This window comes from Manihot esculenta, chromosome 9 (genome assembly GCF_001659605.2).
Source record: "Manihot esculenta cultivar AM560-2 chromosome 9, M.esculenta_v8, whole genome shotgun sequence".
Classification (NCBI taxonomy): Eukaryota; Viridiplantae; Streptophyta; class Magnoliopsida; order Malpighiales; family Euphorbiaceae; genus Manihot; species Manihot esculenta.
The window spans coordinates 33,410,155-33,431,042 of record NC_035169.2 but is presented as its reverse complement, the minus strand read 5'-3'; the positions used below and the strand labels follow the sequence as shown (position 1 = coordinate 33,431,042).

The 20,888-nt window shown below is 34.8% G+C and overlaps 3 protein-coding genes and 1 pseudogene across 3 annotated transcripts; 3 read left to right on the top strand and 1 right to left on the bottom strand.

Annotated features, from left to right (window-relative positions):
• The first annotated feature begins 1,816 nt into the window (after positions 1-1,816).
• LOC110622933 (MLO-like protein 1) lies at positions 1,817-7,069 on the top strand. Its single transcript, XM_021767684.2, has 13 exons — positions 1,817-2,102; positions 2,392-2,624; positions 3,397-3,513; positions 3,610-3,670; positions 3,973-4,067; positions 4,858-4,932; positions 5,033-5,121; positions 5,248-5,297; positions 5,815-5,855; positions 5,960-6,169; positions 6,244-6,311; positions 6,399-6,459; positions 6,544-7,069. The coding sequence occupies exons 1-13, from the start codon at positions 1,865-1,867 to the stop codon at positions 6,799-6,801; spliced, it is 1,596 nt and encodes a 531-aa protein (XP_021623376.1). The 5' UTR covers positions 1,817-1,864; the 3' UTR covers positions 6,802-7,069.
• Positions 7,070-7,574: 505 nt separating this feature from the next.
• LOC110622932 (50S ribosomal protein L3, chloroplastic) lies at positions 7,575-9,824 on the top strand. Its single transcript, XM_021767683.2, has 2 exons — positions 7,575-8,315; positions 9,402-9,824. The coding sequence occupies exons 1-2, from the start codon at positions 7,736-7,738 to the stop codon at positions 9,689-9,691; spliced, it is 870 nt and encodes a 289-aa protein (XP_021623375.1). The 5' UTR covers positions 7,575-7,735; the 3' UTR covers positions 9,692-9,824.
• A 149-nt stretch (positions 9,825-9,973) lies between these two features.
• LOC110622931 lies at positions 9,974-12,462 on the top strand (annotated as a pseudogene).
• A 2,608-nt stretch (positions 12,463-15,070) lies between these two features.
• On the bottom strand, positions 15,071-19,191 carry LOC110623398 (chromo domain-containing protein LHP1). Its single transcript, XM_021768329.2, has 6 exons — positions 18,667-19,191; positions 18,458-18,483; positions 18,290-18,376; positions 17,338-18,117; positions 15,519-15,579; positions 15,071-15,407 (listed from the first exon to the last, which is right to left on the bottom strand). The coding sequence occupies exons 1-6, from the start codon at positions 18,982-18,984 to the stop codon at positions 15,366-15,368; spliced, it is 1,314 nt and encodes a 437-aa protein (XP_021624021.1). The 5' UTR covers positions 18,985-19,191; the 3' UTR covers positions 15,071-15,365.
• Positions 19,192-20,888: the final 1,697 nt, after the last annotated feature.

Genomic DNA, 20,888 nt, shown 5'->3' with positions numbered 1-20,888 from the left:
AAGCTATTCGTGAGCTACTCGAGACTCGACTCGATAAAAGCTCGACCGAGTTCGGCTCGTTTTTTAAACGAGCCAAGCTCGAGCTCAATTTTGAGGCTCGTCACTTAAACGAGCTGAGCTTGAGCTCCATAGTATTCGGCTCGTTAAGGCTCGCGAGCTGGCTCTCTTTTAGGCTCGCGAGCTGACTCATTGAGAAGGCTCGCGAGCAGGCTCGTTGAGAAGGCTCGCGAGCAGGCTTGTTGAGAAGGCTCGCGAGCAGGCTCGTTGAGAAGGCTCGTGAGTAATATTGTTTAAATAAATTGGTGAACCAATTCGTTAAATAAATTTATGAACAAGTTCATATATTATTAAAAAAATAAAAATAACTATAAAGTTATAAAATTTAAACTATTATAAATACTTGAAAATTATAGTATTGAAAATTACAAATAATTAAGATTAATTATTATAATTAATATTTTTTAAAATTAAATTATAAAAATCTTTTGTATATAATTATTATAATAAGATTCCATAAAATTAATGTATAATCACAAATAATTAATATTAATTATTATAATAAGTATTCTTTAAAATTATAGTACTACATGATAAATTGAGTTGTAAAAATTATATACATTTTAAAATTAAAGTATAATTATAAAAAAAATTTTGTATATAATTAAGCATACAATATAAAAGATGATAATAATTATCAAAGTATATTAACAATAATTAATTAAGGTTATATGGATGTTGAAGTTGAAATTCAAGTTAACTAATTGAACAAGCATGAAGATGATTATGAAGATAATTAAATTATATTAGCTTGTTTCAACTGTTGGAAGTTGGAATCAACTTTATTCGTTTGATATTAAACTTTGTGTGTAATCTAATTATGTTGTTGAATTTATATTTATTTGTGTTATTTTAGTTATAAATTGTGTTACGTAATTTTTTTTATGTACACTCTATTTTTTTTATATTATTTAAATTAGTGATGATTAAAAACTGATTAAAGTGTAATTATTAATTCGAGCTCGAGTCTGAACTTGAGCTCAAACCAAACTTTTTAATTTTGAGTTCGGTCTCGAGCTTTTTTAACGAGTTTCTTAATCGAGCTTTCCGAGTTCGAGCTCGAGTTTTATTAACGAGCTTCTTAATCGAGCTTTTCGAGCTCGAGCTCGAATTAGGCTCGTTATTAAATCGAACGAGCCTTTCACGAGTCGAGCTCGAATCGAGCTCGATTATAATATTTAATTCTCGAGCCGAGCTCGAATCAAATATTAGAGCTCGAGTCGAGCTCGAGCTCGAGCTCGAGCTTCCAAACTTTTTTAATAAACGAGCTTGAGCTTTACAAAGCTCGGCTCGGCTCGGCTCGATTACACCTCTAGCTTCATGCAAAGAATCTCCTACATTCAACTTATACTGCTATCTCCATCTCGCAACAATAGTTGCTTTGAGAATTTTAAAATAATTTTTAGTTTTTATATATATATTTTATTAATTTTTAAATTATTTAATATTAATATATATAAAAAATATCATTTAAACGATAATTAAAATAAATTATTATAATTTTTTTTTTAAAATTAATACTATTAATTACTCTTTATTATTTTATTGATTAGATAAAAATATAATATAATTAAAATTGAGACGTTAAAAACAAAAGGAAAGCAATGAGACTGATATTGACCATGTGCATGAAAAAAAAAGGGGAACGTGCACGTTTTCTCCGCGGCGTTTGACTTTTTAGAAAATAATTTTTTTTAAAAATTATTTATCTATTTATTTTTCCCACTCACATCCACATATCTCACATGTGAGAGTAACTACCCAGGTTTCTCTTCGAATTTTACGTTAATTTCATTGAAAATCATTCATGCACAAGGGAAGGAGGAGGAGAAGAGCAGGAGAAGGAAGAAAGACAGAGATGAGTGGCGGAGAAAGTGAAGAGGAATATTCGTTAGAATTCACGCCTACATGGGTTGTTGCTGCTGTTTGCACTGTCATTGTTGCCGTTTCTCTAGCTCTAGAGAGATTTCTCCATTACAGTGGCAAATATTTTAAGAGGAAGAAGCAGAAACCCTTATATGAAGCCCTCCAGAAAATTAAAGAAGGTTGCTTTTCTTCTACCCATCTCTTGTTTTGCATTTTTCATTAAATGAAAATGTTCTGGATCCTCTTTCTTTCTAATTTCTGTGTTTTTGCGTCTGTCTGCATTTCAATATATTTGGATGGAGAGAGAAATCTTTCTGAAATCCTACATTTTTGTATTTATTTTGGAAAGAAAATTTTCTTTTTTCCATGTGAGCATCTTATATTGTAGGAAGGTGAAATCTTTTTTGGATGAGATTTTTGCTTACCCCTTTATGTTCTGAGGGTTTACTTGTGTGCTTTGATGGGCAGAGTTGATGCTCCTGGGTTTCATATCACTGTTATTGACAGTATCTCAGGGCACAATCTCTAAATTTTGTGTACCTGAGCGTGTGATTAATAATATGCTTCCTTGTGATCTCTCTGAGAAAAGAGAAGAAGGACAAGAATCTAATACTACAGCTACAACTGCTAGCATTTCTGGCACTACCAGGCACCTTCTGGCTGAAACAGTAGAATCCCAGATTGATTACTGTCAAAAGAAGGTATTATACTACCATCTGATGCTGTTTTTTATTGTTATTCTTTGTCCTGTGCTTGCAATAGTGATTAAAATAGCAAGGGATGTGTTATATCTTCTACTGTTTTGGAAGGCAATTGTTCATTTTGTAAGTTTATCATACCAGTAATAGTTTGAGCAGCAGAAAGAAAAAAAAGGAAATCAATGAACAGTTCAGTTATAAATTTGTGAATTTTACAGTTAATTTTAACCATATAAGCCTAATATCCTAATATTATCCTCTGTCATTCAATTGCACCATTTTGCTTCATTTGGGTGGTAATAATTGCTATTACATTTCCTTTCATGCACAATTAAGGCAATGGAAAATTTGTTGGGTTGGAGTTTCTCAATGAGGTCAACAAAAGAGATGATATATTTGCTAAGACAACAAGTTCATCATTTATTAATTGCATTCTTGAGTTACACTGTTGGATTCCTGATGTTATCGAAAATATTTTCAGTAATGTGAATGTGGGTTACATTTTATAGCTTTCCTGTGACTTGTGAGGTCACTTAGCGTATGCCAATGTGAAACTTCCCTCCATTTTCCCCATTTTTAAAAAACAAAAGGTGAAGAATATGAGAAGCGAAGAAAAAGAACATAATCATTTGGTTTTCCGATTTTTCTGCTATGTAGGCAATGGAACACTGGTTTCAAGATAATGATTGTTTGATGCACTGAATTTCTGTAGCTGCACAACTAAATTTGAATTATGATTCATAATTTCTGTTTTTGCTCCCATTTTTTTCTTTAGGGTGAGGTGCCATTGTTATCCTTAGAAGCTCTACATCACCTACATATCTTTATTTTTGTCCTAGCCATCGTCCATGTTACTTTCAGCGTATTCATTGTAATTTTTGGAGGGGCAAGGGTGAGCATCTGATACAATTCTTTTTGCCTTTAATTTCCAAATTTTAAGGGGCTGTCTAATTTTACTTTCATAATGATTCATTTTGTTTTAATTTAGATTCGTCAATGGCAACACTGGGAGAACTCAATTGGAAAAGATCGATATGATACAGACGAAGGTAAAATCTTTTAGCATTAAATTAGATATATTTTGCTCTTGATATAGTATACTTTATAGTTAGCAGATGCTTGTATCATTAAATTTGTTGTTATTAGAACTGCCAATCTTCCATGAAAGCTAGAGTTCCAAGCTGTTCAAACAATTCCTTATTTTGGGTTTAACTTTGTGCTTATTTGATGATTGACTGAACTAGTGGGAAAACTGAAAAATGAGATCTTGTTCCATTTTTAATTTCTTGAAAAAGGCAGTTTGGCTGTTTTTTATGCTCATTATGTCTATCTACAAACTGTGGTTGTGCAGTTTTGAGAAAGAAGGTCACCAGTGTCTATCAACACAAATTTATCCAGGAGCATTTTGCGGGCATTTTTAAAGATTTAGCTCTGCTGGGGTGGATAGTAAGTTAATATCTTATCTATCTGCCATATCTTTTCAGAAAGTGAGATTATTTCAAAAGCCAAATTTAATTTTCTTTATACTGTGTGTGAGAATCTTGCAATCTTGCTTTGTTTTCCACAAATCCTCACTTTAGAGACTTGATGTTACTTGGGTCAGAAACCGCCTAGGCATGGTCATGCCTCTTCCATCAAAATGACTTCCTTGTTTAACAGAGTTCTTTTCCATGCCTTTAACTTTATAGTTTTAGCCCTCTCAGCTCCAAAGGCCTTCTCATTGCCTTTGCGGCACCCATGGGTTATTAGAACATTTTCTTGAACCATCACCTAGAAGTTTGAATGGTTCACTTATTATGAAAGCCTTTACTCAAACAGAAGAGTTCAAATCCTAACTGTCCCATGTTTCAAGCCTAAAATGTTTTTGTGTGAGAGCACCTGGTCTTTTAAGCTTGAGAGGAGCAGTAATAAGTTCACATCTCTTGGTAATCTGGGGAAAGACAGTGTGTGACAATAAAACCTATACCTATGCTTTGGTCCTCACATATAAGTTTGAACTTTTAGACCAAGATATTCATTAGTAAAGCTTACTCTTTTTGAGTAACTAGCATGGACTCAAAGGCACTTTAAGAAATGGTATTAGTTGAACACAAAATTGTTGGGGAATAATAACATCTGGTATCTTTTTTTTTGGTAAAAATGCAAGCAAAAAATTATTCTAATATCTTTAAATCGTTGCTTTCTTTCTTTTTGCTTATACATTCTTAAAACTCTCTCTCTCTCCCTCTTTTTTCAGCATTCCTTTTTGAAGCAATTTCATGCATCTGTGACAAAATCAGATTATATAACTCTCCGACTAGGTTTCATCATGGTACATTTGAAGTTTTTTTTACTATCTCACAATTAGCTTACTTACTACTGTTTTACAAGGCTACGGATCTTTATCTGCCCATATATTGCTTTTGGTGTAGACACATTGCAGAGGAAATCCAAAATTTAACTTCCACAGATACATGGTACGTGCCCTTGAAGATGATTTTAAGACAGTTGTTGGTACAAGGCAAGTGCTAAATCGCTCATGTCATTAACTGCTTTTACAGCCTGTAGTGTGTTTGACTAGTTACCTTGAAATTGTTGTTTATTTGCTAATTGATCTCCTTGATTTGCCTATTTCCTTTGGTTGCAGTTGGTACCTTTGGATATTTGTGGTCATCTTCTTATTGCTGAATGTTAATGGTAGTTATGTTTTTCTCTTTACTTCCATGTGCTATTGACATTTCTCTTGTTTTAACATCCACTTTTTATCTGATGTCATGTCAAACTTTTGCAGCTTAATAAATCTTGGGTCTTGGCCCAATAACATTGAACATGGAGTGAATTTAGCATTCTAAGTAAAAAGGGATGGTCCTTTGGAATCCTACATCACTATGGAGTGTGCATGCATAGGACCAAGGACTTTGTTCAAAGTCTCATAGTTTTGACAATGGTCTAGTCCTATCTCTGAACCCTGTATGCGTGCGTCTATCTATTAGAAGTAAAAAGTTTAAAGGGATGTGAATAGGGGTTGATTGCTTGAGTTAATTAGGTATGAGCTTAAATTTATTTTATAGTATGTAAATAATTTATGAATCAAACATGAACTTGAGCTTCAATTCACAATTAGAAAAATCCAAAATTTTGAATTAGCTAGAATATTTTTACTATCACATTGAGTCAAGTTAAAGCATGAATTATAGTTTTCTCCTCTGTGTAGGTTGGCATACGTATTTCTGGATAGCATTCATTCCATTTCTTGTGAGTAGGCTTCTGTCTCTCTTACTCGGGAATGAATTATCTTCGCTTTTCAATCTTTTTTTTTTCCATTTGTGCCAAGTTTGACTTACATTTTGGTTTTCCAGCTTTTATTTGCTGTGGGTACCAAGTTGGAGCATGTAATAACCGAATTGGCTCGTGAAGTCGCCGAGAAACATATAGCCATAGAAGGGGACTTGGTAGTTAAACCATCAGATGAACACTTTTGGTTCAACCGACCTGACATTATCCTGTACTTGATTCATTTCGTCCTCTTCCAAAATGCTTTTGAGATAGCAGTTTTCTTCTGGATATGGGTAAAAGCTGATTGTTTGTGGTCTGCTTTTTACAAGGGATGGACATAATCACTCTGGCTTTTACACCTCTGCAGGTTCTATATGGCTTTGATTCCTGCATAATGGGAAAAGTCCGCTACATTGTTCCCAGGATGGTGATTGGGTAGATTTCTTGCACCTTCTTCCTTTTGAGGATTTAATGAATGCACATTGATGGTGCTATTTTATTTTTCTTCTCCCCTTCGTTTAGGGTGTTCATTCAGATATTCTGCAGTTACAGCACCCTCCCACTCTACGCCATTGTCACGCAGGTCTGTTGAGCTGTTTTTACAATGTTAACTTTGGACCCTTTCGCGAAAATGTCATGACCCTTTTTCGTTTGAAATGGAATGAAGATGGGAAGTTCATACAAGAAAGTAATATTTGACGAGCACATCCAAGCTGGCATTATTGATTGGGCTGAGAAGGTGAAGAAAAAGAGAGGCCTAAAAGAAGCAGCAGCAGCAGCAGCATCATCATCATCAAGAAATGGATCTAGCCAAACAAATTATCATGAAGGTTCTTCTTCGGGGATTCAGATTGGAAGAGCCGAACGCAATGGGTCCACTACTCAAGAGATTCAACCTTCAGCTGATCGTGAGGGGCAGACGTAGCTAGCTGGTTTTGTTACAACAGCAGTAGTGATTTGCAGGCTTCATATGATCATCCCAATAGCAATAGGCACTGTGTTTATAGACATTACATGTTGAGCTTATGTGCAGAGGGCTCCTGGCCATTGATGAGTGTATCATGGAACATAGCATAGTTTATATTTCCATGTACAGATTGGATATGATTCACAACTCTTGTCAAAAGGGTTGGGTTTTCAACCTGTGATCATTTCTTGCTTGCAGTTATTTATTTATTTATTTATTTTCTCTCAGCTTTCAGTTATTTGTTTAGATGATAATTGGTTTAGAAATTTTGTATGGATTAACTAGTAATTTTTTATCTTTTTATAAGGGAATTGTTTGTTTTACTAAAAATATTTATCAAAAAATATTTATTTTTTAAATTAAAATAAAAATAGAAAACTGTTTTTAGAAAATATTTTTTATAAAAAAATTTAAAAAAAACAGTTTTCTAGTTATTTTTGGTAAATAAAGGGAGAGAAAAGAATATATTTAATATAAACTAGATTTTATACGAAAATTAACCTAGATTAGGTATAATAAATATTTAATTTGCGAAGTATTACAATTATTTTCATTAAAATTTAGCTTAACATTTTCATTATTTTTTTTTTAAAAAAAAAAGAAAACTGAAAAATTAATGCAAAATTATTCCATTATACCATTGACCATATGTGATGGAATCAAACGGCCATATTGGTTTGGTCACACACTAAGAGATAGTCGATAGCCCACAGGATTGCGGGCTCTCTCTCTCTACCCCCCAATTGAGGATAAGAAAAACAGCCGCTCTCTGCTTTTCTCTGCAGTCTATCCTTTCGATTTCCATAGAATTTGTTTCTAACAAATGAAGCAGTGGTTAATTCGATTTTCCTCCAATCCCAATTCCTAATCCAAAATATTTGAAAACGAGAATATGCCAATCTCAGCTGTTTCACCGCTAGGCCATTGCTATTGCACTTCATCACTTGTTAAACCCAGAATCCCCACCAATTCCTTGAAATGTAGTTTCCTTTCCCCCATCACCCGGAACCCACTTCTTTCCCACACCAAAACTCCTCTCGCTTTCACCACCTGCACTGGCAGAAGTAAGAAATTTAGCCTCGCCATTGTGGCAATGAGCACGGAAGCTGGAGTTGGTGTGATGGGAACTAAACTTGGCATGATGAGTTTCTTTGAGCCTAATGGAACGGTTGTGCCTGTCACTGTTGTTGGCTTTCGAGAAGGGAACATTGTGACTCAAATTAAGACTCAGGCAACTGATGGGTATGATTCGGTTCAGGTGGGTTATAGGAGGGTTAGGGATAAAAAGCTGACAAAGCCTGAGTTGGGGCATTTGGAGAAGTCTGGGATTATACCTATGAGGCATTTGCAAGAGTTTAGGTTGCAAAATATTGATGGGTTTGAGGTTGGACAGAAGTTGGTTCTCGAGGAGCTTTTTAAGGAGGGGGATCTTGTTGATGTCTCTGGAACAACCATCGGCAAAGGCTTTCAAGGTTTGTGCTTTTCTGTTTTTATTTTTAATTCAGCTCGCTTGGGTGTTTTTCTTGGTTTGCTGTGTGGGTTGGTGGGTATGTTGGTTTGGCCCTTTTTTTCCCCAGGATAGAATTGTGAGAATTATTAGAAGGTATTTTTCTTACTTTTGCTTGAGACATTGAGAGCAATGTAATGTTGTGGATGAGGAGCTAAAAAGGTTGAGGATTTTGGAGAAATGTTTAGTGATGATTTAATTTATCAAGTTGGATATTTGTTGTACTTGTGGATGAGGAGCTTTGTTCTTTGGTGGTGACATACTTCAAAAAGAAAAATAAAAAATAATGAACAGTAATAGAAGTGAGAGAAAATGTCTACAGGTAGATGCGGCTTGATTTAACAGATGTTCTGCAGCATCTCATTTGCTTCATGCGATCTGACATTTATCACTTGCAGCTAATATGCTCTATACACTAAGTATAGATATATCCTTCTTATGTGCAAACTGCAAACATAACTGAACATGCTGGCATGGGTAGAGATTCATGGTGAAAAGAAGTCTGTCTGTGTATGTGTTTTTTCTGGGCGGCGCATTAGAGCAAGTAACTCGTCTGTATGAACAACAAATTCAAATGAAGAACCTCGCAAGACTTTGTCGATGGATCTCCGAAAAGATCCCCTGTTTCATGATGTGTTTAACTGGTTATTACCCTTTAAGAATCAGCTCCAGCTTTAGTATGTCAGCATATATATGCCTACACATATTTGGTTGGTGAAGGATGAAGAGCTTAGTGCACAGGTCCCCATTTGTCACAAAAACTGTGTTGTTGCCAGGAGCTTGCTTGTCACAAGGAGCATATATTTAGTGTGTGATACCATAATTAGTCAATTCTCTCATTGGAGACCAGTGATGGTGGTCTTACCTATTATGGAACTGTTGGTATTTTGTAGTGACGATCTTTTTGGTCCTCTATTCACCAATTTTAGGTCTCTTTTTCATTATTTATGAATTGGTGTTTCTGATTTTCTGATAAGGGATAATTCAGAAGCCCCTATTATGTGTTTCCTAATTCCCCCTTTTATTTGCTTGTATCTCCAATTACTTACAGGTGGAATTAAGCGGCACAATTTCAAGAGAGGCCAAATGACCCATGGTTCCAAGAGTCATAGAGCACTGGGATCCATTGGTGCTGGAACAACACCTGGCCGAGTATACAAGGGTAAGAAGATGCCTGGCAGGATGGGTGGAACCAAAACAAAGATCAGGAAACTCAGAATTGTTAAAATTGATAATGATCTTCGTGTTGTGATGATCAAAGGTGCTCTCCCTGGTAAGCCAGGAAATCTTCTACGGATAGCACCCGCTAAGATTGTTGGGAAAAACATACCTAAGAACTAGTTCTGATGTAATAGTTTTGTTTTTCTGATGTAGCAACCTTTTCAATGCCTCAGTATTCTGTGTAACCTTTTAAAATAGTGTCTCTTGCTTGTTGGATCTTTGCCTTTAAATGCTTCAATTCTGTCTTCGTGAATGTTTTCTACATTTTGAAAGGGTGAGGGATGGAGAGAGCTTAACAACCATTATATTAAATATTGACATATACATATACATTTTAATTAATTTTACACAGATTTTGGTACAATTACTTAATCTAACAGGTTATTAAGTTTGTTTTTATATGAGCTTGAGTTTATATTGGTCTCCCCATTTTGAAAATCCGAAGATATGGATGTTTAAGAGCAGCACTGCTGCGGCAGAGATAAAAAGAGATTTTGTTCTCTTATCATGTGTATATGAAATTCAATTCTATAGGAAAAATTAATGAGCATGAGAGAAATAAATGCATAGCTGTCAGTTTCTGTAGAACCCAAAGAGTTAGTTGGAAGTTGGAATGTCGAAAAACAAATATTCATGGCGTCGAGCCCACCAAATTTTACTGGTACATTCCTTTTAGTATTCAGTGACCCTTAGACATGAAGAGATGAGAAGCTCGATGCTTTTGGTTTTCCAAGAAAGAACTTTTCGCTTTCCACTCAATTTTCTATGGAACAAAAAAAAATTTACTATTGAGACTCCTATAAATTTCTCCCTCTCCATTGTTATGAAACGCCCAACTGACGCTTCCTTTTCTTTTCGTGTCTCCCTTTCTTTGTGAGAATGGGTGGAGGCAACGCTCAAGGCTCAGAAATTGTTGACATATCTTCATATCTTCCCTTAGTTTCATCATTCAATGAAAGTATTCGACCTCTCCTTGATGCAGTGGACAAGCTCAGGCACCTCAGGGTCATTGAGGAAGGCATACAACTACCCACCATTGTTGTTGTTGGTGATCAATCCTCTGGCAAGTCTAGTGTTCTTGAATCACTGGCTGGTATCAGCCTTCCACGTGGTCAGGGCATTTGCACAAGAGTACCCCTTGTTATGAGGCTGCAACACAATCCATCGCCTAAACTAGAGCTTTCTTTGGAGTTCAACGGCAACACTGTGATCACAGATGAAGACCATGTTTCAGATGCCATTAATGATGCCACTGCTGTTATTGCAGGCTGTGGAAAGGGCATATCCAATACTCCCTTGATATTGCTAGTGAAAAAAAAATGGTGTACCAGATCTTACAATGATTGATCTGCCTGGAATTACTAGAGTTCCCGTCCATGGCCAACCTGATGACATCTATGAGCAAATAGCAAAAATTATTATGGAAGTATATAATTCCTGAAGAGAGCATTATACTCAATGTTCTGTCTGCTACTGTTGATTTTACCACTTGTGAATCTATCAGAATGTCTCAGAAAGTGGATAAAACTGGTGTGAGGACTCTTGCTGTGGTCACAAAAGCAGACAAGTCTCCAGAAGGGCTGCTCGAGAAGGTTACTGCTGATGATGTGAATATAGGCCTTGGCTATGTCTGTGTCAGGAATCGCATTGGTGATGAATCTTATGAAGAGGCCCGAAGAGAAGAAGCTAGACTGTTTGAAACTCATCCTCTTCTATCCAAGCTAGACAAGTCCATGGTGGGTGTCCCAGTTCTGGCCCAAAAACTAATGCAAATCCAGGCAACAATCATATCTAAATGCTTGCCGGATATTGTCAGACAGATTGATGACAAGCTCAATGCGAATATTTCAGAGCTGGATAAGATGCCTAAGAAGATGTCCTCTGTTTCTGAGGCAATGACAGCTTTCATTAGCATTATAGTGTCTGCCAAAGAGACCCTGAGAAAAATCCTTGTGAGAGGAGAATTTGATGAATACCCAGATGATAAGAAAATGCATTGCACTGCTAGATTGGTTGAAATGCTTAATGAATACAAGAACACACTATATAGTTGCCCTGAAAGTGATCCCAAAAGGGATTTTCTTGTGGAGGAGATTGAGGTTTTTGAAGAAGCACAGGGGATTAAACTGCCTAATTTCCTTGGTCACAATGTTTTCCAAAGTATACTGTGGAGAAAAGTTGAGGGGATATCAAAAATGCCTGTCAGATTTCTTGAACAAGTATGGCAATATATAGAAAGTGTAGTGATATCTGTTCTGCTGCATCATTCCTCCAATTATCACCAACTTCAGTGCTCCATCAAACAAGCAGGATTCAACATCATAGCAAAGATGAAAGAGCGTTCCACCAATTGGGTTGTGGAGACTGTCCAAATGGAAAAGCTGACAGATTACACTAGTTCTCCTGATTACCTGAAGGACTGGAACTATCTCATGGCTCAAAAACAAAAATTCTTAGATGATATGTCAAAAACTTCAGTGGTGGCAAATGGAAATCTCAGGGATTTTGGGCATGTTCTGAATCAAGCACCCCAGACAACCATTCAAGGTTTAGGAGTGGTGAGAATTGGGCATCTTAAGAATGATTGGAATGTTCTAAATCAAGCATTTGACCTGAAAATGAGAATGGTTGCTTACTGGAAGATTGTGTTGTGGAGGTTGGTTGATTTTATGGCTCTGCATTTGCAATACAGTGTTAAAAATCTGGTGAACGAGGAAATGGAGCCTGAGTTTATTAATGAGCTGATGGTTTCAAATGGTGGTGAAATACTGAAACTGCTAGAAGAATCTCCTGCTGTTTCTTGCAAGCGTGTGAAGCTGAAAATGAGCATCAAGAAGTTGACAGAGTCCAAGGAGGTTGTGGCTAAAATCTTGGACAAGCATGGTGCTTAGGCCTCTGCTTTTCTTGTTTGAAATCTGCAACTTGTTTAAAAACAATGTTCTTTTAGTTTTCCTGCAATAAAATGTTGTCCTTTTGCAGATATGCTAACATTTTCAGAAGTTGGAATTATGCTGTTTTTGCTTGATTATACATCAACGTTTAATTTCAATTTACAATTTGAAATATCATTGATCAAAATGTATGAAGAATCCTGGAATCATAGTTTATAAAGGAAAACTAAAGAATAGAATCCTTCAAAGCCATGTTCTCCACATAAATTGGAATTCCTTGTAAGGAATTATTTTTTTTGAAATAATCCTCCAAGTAAATAAATTAATTTGCAACTTTGTGATAAAGTCTGCACTTGGCACATTCATGATTCATCTCAAGTTCTAAAATTCATCAGCAGCTCCAAACTTGCCAGGCAATAAACAATCTTCTATAAGGCAGGATGAGGATGCTGCAATCTGGTGGATTATGCATAAGAGCTGAGCTTCTGGTGTGTGGATTGGAGTGCAGCTTGCTTGCTCCTCCTCTTCATCAAAGGTGAAGCCTAAATATAAGTTGAATTTCCTCTTTTTATATAATTTAATTATTCTACATTAGAATAGAACAATTATAATAAGAAATCAGATTATATCTTTCACATGCCAATACTGCAACTTTCCTCTCAAGTTCTTCTATTTAACTCATCAGGTCTTGTTTGGTTGGGAGTAAGAACTTCAAGTTCTGGGAAGTCGAAGACACTCTTTCCTCCTAACCTTTGTGAATTAATACACAGGAAGTAACTACTTGAACCAAACAATCCCGAAATTGATCATCTCACCAAATGTTACCCAGAACAAGAACATAGAACACCGCAACTACAAGCAATGTTCCTACGCCATAGCCTCCAGCATCAGCGCGAGAGCCACTGCTGTGTTGCTGATTTGTAAAACAACCAACCCCCACAACATAGAGCACAAGCAGAAGCAATGCCTTCAACCAATATCCTTCAGCATCTTGAGCTCGGCAATGTCCTGATGATGCATAACCGATGCCTACCAGATACAGCACAAGTAGAAGCAAAGCTCCCAAGCCATACCCTTCAGGATCCTGCGCAGATCTGCCGAAACTTGTACAGGATGGAGAAACCAAGTTGGCAAGAAGTAACAGTAGAAGAGGAAGCAACACAATGAACATTTGACCATAGAGGACCAATCCCAAGACACCCAGCATTAGAAATGGTACCAATGGTGATGGCCCTCCATTATTCTCCATTGCTGTTTTTTTATTGCTCTCTCTCTCTCTCTCTCCTGCTAAATTTAGTGGGTAGCGAAGCAAAATCTTGTTGAGGATTGAAGAGATGGTGATCTGATACATTTAACAAATTCCAAAATTAATGAAATTGCTTTTTCAAGCTAAAAAAGAAAAGGTTGGCGAATGAAGTGCATGTTTTTTTCGTCTTTAACATGTTTTATCCTTGTTTTCAAAACTAAAAATGGGTATCATGAAAACCTTAGCAAAGACGATTTCTATCTCTAGTAGTTATTTTTCACGCCAATTCCCTCACTTTCTTTCATTTCACTGCAACACGAGAAGTAGATAAATTCGGCAAATTATAGAATACAATGAATATACTAATATATATGCATCATTATTCCAAAAAAAAAAAAAACAATTCTCTGTTGAATAAATCTTTTAAAGAAATTATGGTTGCAAAGAAACATGGGTTTGTAATATTCTCCTACTTAACTATGATGTTGAATTTTCCCTTGTCTGCATGAAAACGAAAGCATTGTGTCACCTGTGAAGATTATTGAAAATGCAACAAGCAGAAGCAGCATAATTTCCGGAATTCACTCCCTTTTCGTGAACCTTTTTTGCAAGAATAGAAAATATCAGTAGTTTGAGGAGGGAGGATTGTAACCTAAATATCGAACTAAATTGTTTTAATTTAGTTTTTTGAATTCATTTTTTTTTTCAATTGGTTTAATTCTGGTATCTTTTACAACCTTTGATTTTGGATTAAATTATTTTTAAAAAAGTAATAACAATTACTGAGAATGCACACCCATCAATTTATCCATTTTATAATCAAATTTTATTAATTTTATAGACTTGTATGTAATATAACACAAATATATGAAAATTACAAAAAAAAATCCAACAAAATAAACTCAAATGGATAAATTCAATTGAACTCAACTTGACGACATCCTTGTAAAAACCTTCCACTGCAGCAGAACATAGTTAAAGGTGATGTGTTATGCAGAAACATTCTTTGTACTGATAATGTGCTTTTAAAAATAAAGCGTTTCACTAAAACATAAGAAATAAATAATAAATTTCTTCTTTTTCTAAAAATGACAACTAAAGTAGGATAAAAAAAATCTAGGACAACGCTAAAAATAGGACGGACGAGTAATGATAATGACAGCTTTTTGCTGTTAATATCTTCAGCAAACATAGAGTATCTAATGATTTTTTTTTCTCAGAGTATCTAATGATAACATAAACAGCAAGAGAGAATAAGCATCATCCATGTTCACATCTACAAATAATCCAACATTATGCCGTAGGAAACATCCACTCGACTCTCGAGAATATTTCACACTCACACGGAAGGACAGGAGAGGATTGACATAAAGATGATATTCATTGGAAATGACAGAATATAAGTTCACAGCAGGTTCTAATTATCTGCATGTTAAAACTTTGACAAGAATTTGGGGGTAGATAAACTACAAAATATCTAATCATACAAAAAGTACAAGGTGAGATACAGATCACCTATAGATAGTTCTAAATCACGGACTAAGAACTAATCATCCTGAACTATCTCATCCTACTATAAAATTACAACTGTACACAGATACAAAAAGAAACGATGATGATCGGCATATGCTAAATTCCCTTCTAAATCTCCACAGGATCATGTACTGTACTTGAGATGTTGCTCATAGAAGTCAATCAACTGCCCATTACAGAAAAAGAAGTAAATATAACAATAATAATCATAAAAGACTTCTGGCATTACTCACTAAAGTTTTGAGGCTCTATAAGTAGGCAATGGATTTATTAATACCAGAAGTGGATTATTAGCCTTGAGAAACGTGTTATCTACTACGACTTCTTTTCCATCAGACCTATCAAGCAAACCACAAAAATATTTAGCCAGATGAAACATAAAAACCCAAATTCCAACTAATAATGTAGTCCTTGCATAACAACAGAGCTCATGCTCCTCCTGAGTCCTGTCTCCCCCTTTTTACATAAGCAAATGCATACAGATTTTTTGAAGTAGGGAGATGACATACGTGTCTATGGATGCCTTGTAGTGGGCAAAGGATACATGAATTAATGATAGGGCTGAATTATACACAAGACAAGTATGTTGCATATACAGCAAGATAGAGGTTTCACATGATTGTTACTGGATGGCTATTGCATCCAGAAACAGAGAAGGGCTGAAAAGTGGGGAAAAAAAACACCTGGAAGTTTCCAGCGTCAGCTTGTTAATGGTGTTTAGCCTTCTATGAGAGGCTATTAGAATGAGACAATTCTAGATAGGGTCTTTCAACAACATAATGGAATAGAAAACAAAGTCAAATTGAGAATTAACAAGTACACTCCTAAAAATGAGGTCAACAGAACAGCAAGTTTCCAGCGTTGTTTTACTAGGTGCAAGTTTGTAATATGATAATAGAGCACAATGTAATGAAATGAAATAAAAAACCTGTCCATCGTTCTATATCATTACCTTAATAAATCTTTTAATAACATCCAATATTCCAATTTTGCATTAAAGTGACCTGTAAAACTCTCTTCATGTCTTTGGTCTATATGCTAAAAAAGGCAATCACCTACTCTTTATAAATTCAAGAAGGATCATGGAGGGGATAATCCAGAAAAGATTTAAGCAATTTTCGGCAATTAAGACCAAGCTATTCACTTATCTCTATGCACCAACTCCATGCCAAATACATAATTAAACAAAGCAAAAGTAGATAGGAGAGAACATAACTAACAAATGCTCCTAGAATACAATTTTAGTGGTGCTGGTGTAACTCCAACAAGGGCCATCTAATATTGGGTTTTTCATTTTAGCATTGCTTAAAGTGTCACGAATGTTGACATGAACATGTACCAAGCTTCAAGATCTACTTGGACCCTCGAATCTCACTGCATGAACCACAAGCAACATTTCCCCTCCAGAAAAGATTTAAGCAATTTTCGGCAATTAAGACCAAGCTATTCACTTATCTCTATGCACCAACTCCATGCCAAATACATAATTAAACAAAGCAAAAGTAGATAGGAGAGAACATAACTAACAAATGCTCCTAGAATACAATTCTAGTGGTGCTGGTGCAACTCCAACAAGGGCCATCTAGTATTGGGTTTTTCAATTTAGCATTGCTTAAAGTGTCACGAAGGTTGACATGAACATGTACCAAGCTTCAAGATCTACTTGGACCCTCCAATCTCACCGCATGAACCACAAGCAACATCCCTACAACCCAAATCAGGCTAACAAACACCTACAAAGACATATTTTTCTAATAGATCTACTCTTCCCTAACCTTGAACTAATGTATTAACCTGTTGACAGCATTTGTAGATCTACAAATCTACTTCACATTTGCTACTGCATTAAAGGTGTTTTTTCTGGATAACCAATGATATTAAGAACATAGTTTTATAACAACATGGTATATCATAGAGATCAGGAACTGCATGATTCTCCATCATATGGAGTGAGAGAAGCATAAACATGTAACAGGAAAAACAGTACGTGTATTATACTTCCTCCACTGTAAGCTTTGGGAAGGATCCATTGTAAAAGAAATAAAATTATGCCCAATAAGACAAGACACTAAAAGGTAGGAATTAAGAAGACAAACCTCAATGCCACAAAATTTACCAGCACATCCTGAACATTGTCCATCACAGAAGCTGTGAAGCCTATTGGCTTGAGGATCTTGGTGATAGTTGTAGAATTCACACCCACTGGATTATAACTAGAATTATTCCCTACAAAAGTCCCGTTTTCAATTCCTAGTTGTGCAGTTGCCCCAACAGAGCCAACCGAGATATTCAATGGTGAAGATTGTAAGAAAAATGGAGAACTTTGTAAGCAAAGCGATTCACACATGTCCAAGTCCTTCTTAAACCTCTTCACTGAACCAGACTTCCTTCTCTTAGCACCTGTACGCCGACTATCCTGAATAGAATCTCCATAATCAACCTTGGGAAGTCCATTTGTGGGGCCGCCACCCCTTGAAGCATTGCCTTCTTGGAATTGTATTGCTAGCTTATCTGCATTCACATCATTGGTAGACATTGTTCCCCTGAGCTCACTAAGCTTTGGATCATATTCATTATCCTCTTTCATGTCAAAAGCTTCTTTTGAACTATTGGTGCAACCATTCTCATCAGCTTTCTTCACTGTTCTGTCATTGTTAACATCTTCATTGTTCTGTCCTTTATGACCTGAACCGACAGGTGGATCAGCAAGGCTTGAGTTATTCAGAGGAGCAGAGGATAAGGATTTATCAACAACATTTACTTCGAATCCTGTAATGTTATAACCAGCAGAGGAACGTGACAGCTTCTTCTTGGTCTGATTATGAGGACCTCCATACTTTCGTTTCCTCTTTCGTGAAGATTTACCAGATTGTAAGCTTGAATTCCAGGAAACAGGGAAAATGGGGCGAAATTGTGAGTAAACAAGCAAAAATATGAGTTTATGGATAATGTTTGATTACCAAAAATAGGCAACATAAAAATAAATAAATATATAAATATATATATATATATATAAGTTGGGGAAAATAGGAAACAAAGGGACTTTACCTCTCCTCAAATGCATCAATGACATCAGAACATGACTGCAGATTCTCTAAGGGCTCCCAAGTGTTTGCCGTTTCTGGCCAGCCTCGCCTTTAAAACAAATAAGAAACATAGTGAAGAACAATACCAAAAATAAAAACTGAAACTTGATGGTATAAGAGATGCACTTACCATTTTATGAGATACTGAAGCTGACCCTATTTTTGTGCAGCGTTTGGTAGTGATTTGCAGCAGCAGTAGCATCAATCAAAGTAAAGAAAATGCCATTCAGCCAAACAATTAATATAAAATATCGTTCACCCACCCATCCACTTGCAATAAAGAAAACTTGAACACACATATACAAAGACTATACGTGCGTATGGGGGAAAAGGAGAGACCTTTCGGATCCGTTTGCGACGAATAGCTTCGATTTCGAAGAAACCCTCATCAAGCTTTGGCCGTTCTTCTTCTCTCCTCTCTTCCTCTTCCTCTTCCTCGTCCTCATCTTCATTCTCATTCTCATTATCATCCCCTTCATCTTCCTCTCCTTCTTCAATTTCCTTTTGATTCTCCCCATTCTCATCAACCCCATCTCGCTGCTCGTCATCAGCGGCGTTCCCTCCTTGAACAAAAACCTCCACCATGTTGCTACCATCCTCCAAGGCACCATTCAAGGCCATATTGGGGCTTGCGGCTGCCTTCCTCTGCCCCTTCATTCGGTATTTGTAGTGTGGAACAGGAGAAGGGAAGAGAGAGAAGCAACTGGATTGGTGAGTTAATTTTGGCTCACAAGCGTCGAGGAGGGGACGGGTAAGTGAGTGGTTTTTGGTTTTCTCCCTTCGTCAGAGCGGCAACGAAGTGGTTTCTCAGTCCGCGTACGGATTCCCAGGACACGCCTACTACGATGTACGAGTGAGGGCCCAGACGAGAAAAGGCTCCTATCCCCTTTTTTTATAAATAAACAAAAATATTTACGAAATAATACCATGAATTTCGATGTTTGTCTTTCTATAATTAAGTTTATATTTGTTTATACTAAAATCTTAATATTTTTAAAATTATTCATTATTCATTTAATTATTAATTAATGGCATTTTCATTAATTATTATTAATTTTTTTAATAAAAATATTTAAAAAATAATTTTTTATTTTATTTTTAAAAATTTATTATTTAATTTCTAAATATTATTATTATTAATAAATTAATTTATGTATTTTTATTTTATTTTTTATTGAATAGAGAGAAAAATTATTTATTTTTATTTTTAAATAAAATATTTTATTTAGTTGTTATATATTATAAATAGTCCTTTTTCTTTTCTTACTCTAACCATTATCACTAAGGCATTTCTTATATTTTTAAAAATTTATTAAAATAAAATAATTTTTTTTTATCAACAAAATAAATTTTTTTTAGAAGAAAATGAGTAATTTAATTTTTTATTATATTTTTAACTATAAAAATAAATAAAATAATTATTTTATTGATAAAAAAATAAAGATATTTTAATAAATTTATAAATATATATTTTTAAAAATAAAAATTTATAAATATGTTATTAATAACAATATTTAAATACTAAATAGGATAATTTAAAAAAAAAATCATAAATAAAAATAAAGTTTTAAGGACTCGGCCATATTCCAATGTTCATTTTAAAGAACTGTAAAATTGAGATACCTTGTGTTTTTTTTTTTTTCTTCTTGTTTTTAACTGCAAACATTTAGTATTATAAAGCAGGTAGCGATCAGAGGGGTGCGGTATTCAGTTCAAATCGAAAAAATTGATCGAATCGAATTGATTTAAAATTTTAGTTTGATTTTTTATACATTTCGGTTCGGTTCGGTTTGATTTTTAATTTCAGAAATTTCAGTTATTTCAATTCGGTTCGATTTTAATCAGAAAAAAATCAAAAAATTAAACCGAACCGATTAGTAATAATAATATATTTTTTCAATAATAATATAGAGAAATTAAATGATATTAAAATTAAAATATTTTAATTAAATTTTAAAATATTAAAAATAAAGTGTAAAAAATAAAAAAATTATTAAAAATCGAAATCAATCAAATCGAATCGAATCGAACTGAATCAGACCGGTTCGGTTCGATTCAGTTTCTAACCAAAATCAATTTAGTTTTTATAAACACTAAAATTTTAATTTTCAATTTATTCGATTCGATTCGATTTTAAACTGTACCGACCGAATGCTCACTCATAGCGATAACAAGTCAATGTTATAACAGCGATACAATATCAATATCAGGATGTGCAACTACTTCTATTTCAAGGAAATAAGACAAACGAGGTTTTAAATAAAAAGTAATAAATTAAAATATTCAATTGAAGTTCTGAAAACGCAAGCGCATTATTAAAGGGAATAAGATTGACCCACGATTTAATATATGTTGTTTTAGCTATTTGTACTTGAGTTGTTTTATCGATAATCTTTTGACTCAAAGTGAATTATTTGAATTATTTTTAAAATTCATTAATGTTTGTAATAATTTTTTAATTTATTGACCAAAATAATTATATATAAAAATAAAATAAAAAAATAGAATGCTTGGTGCTCGGTGGTAATAACGTTAAAGGATGCTTTTTTGACGGTATAAAA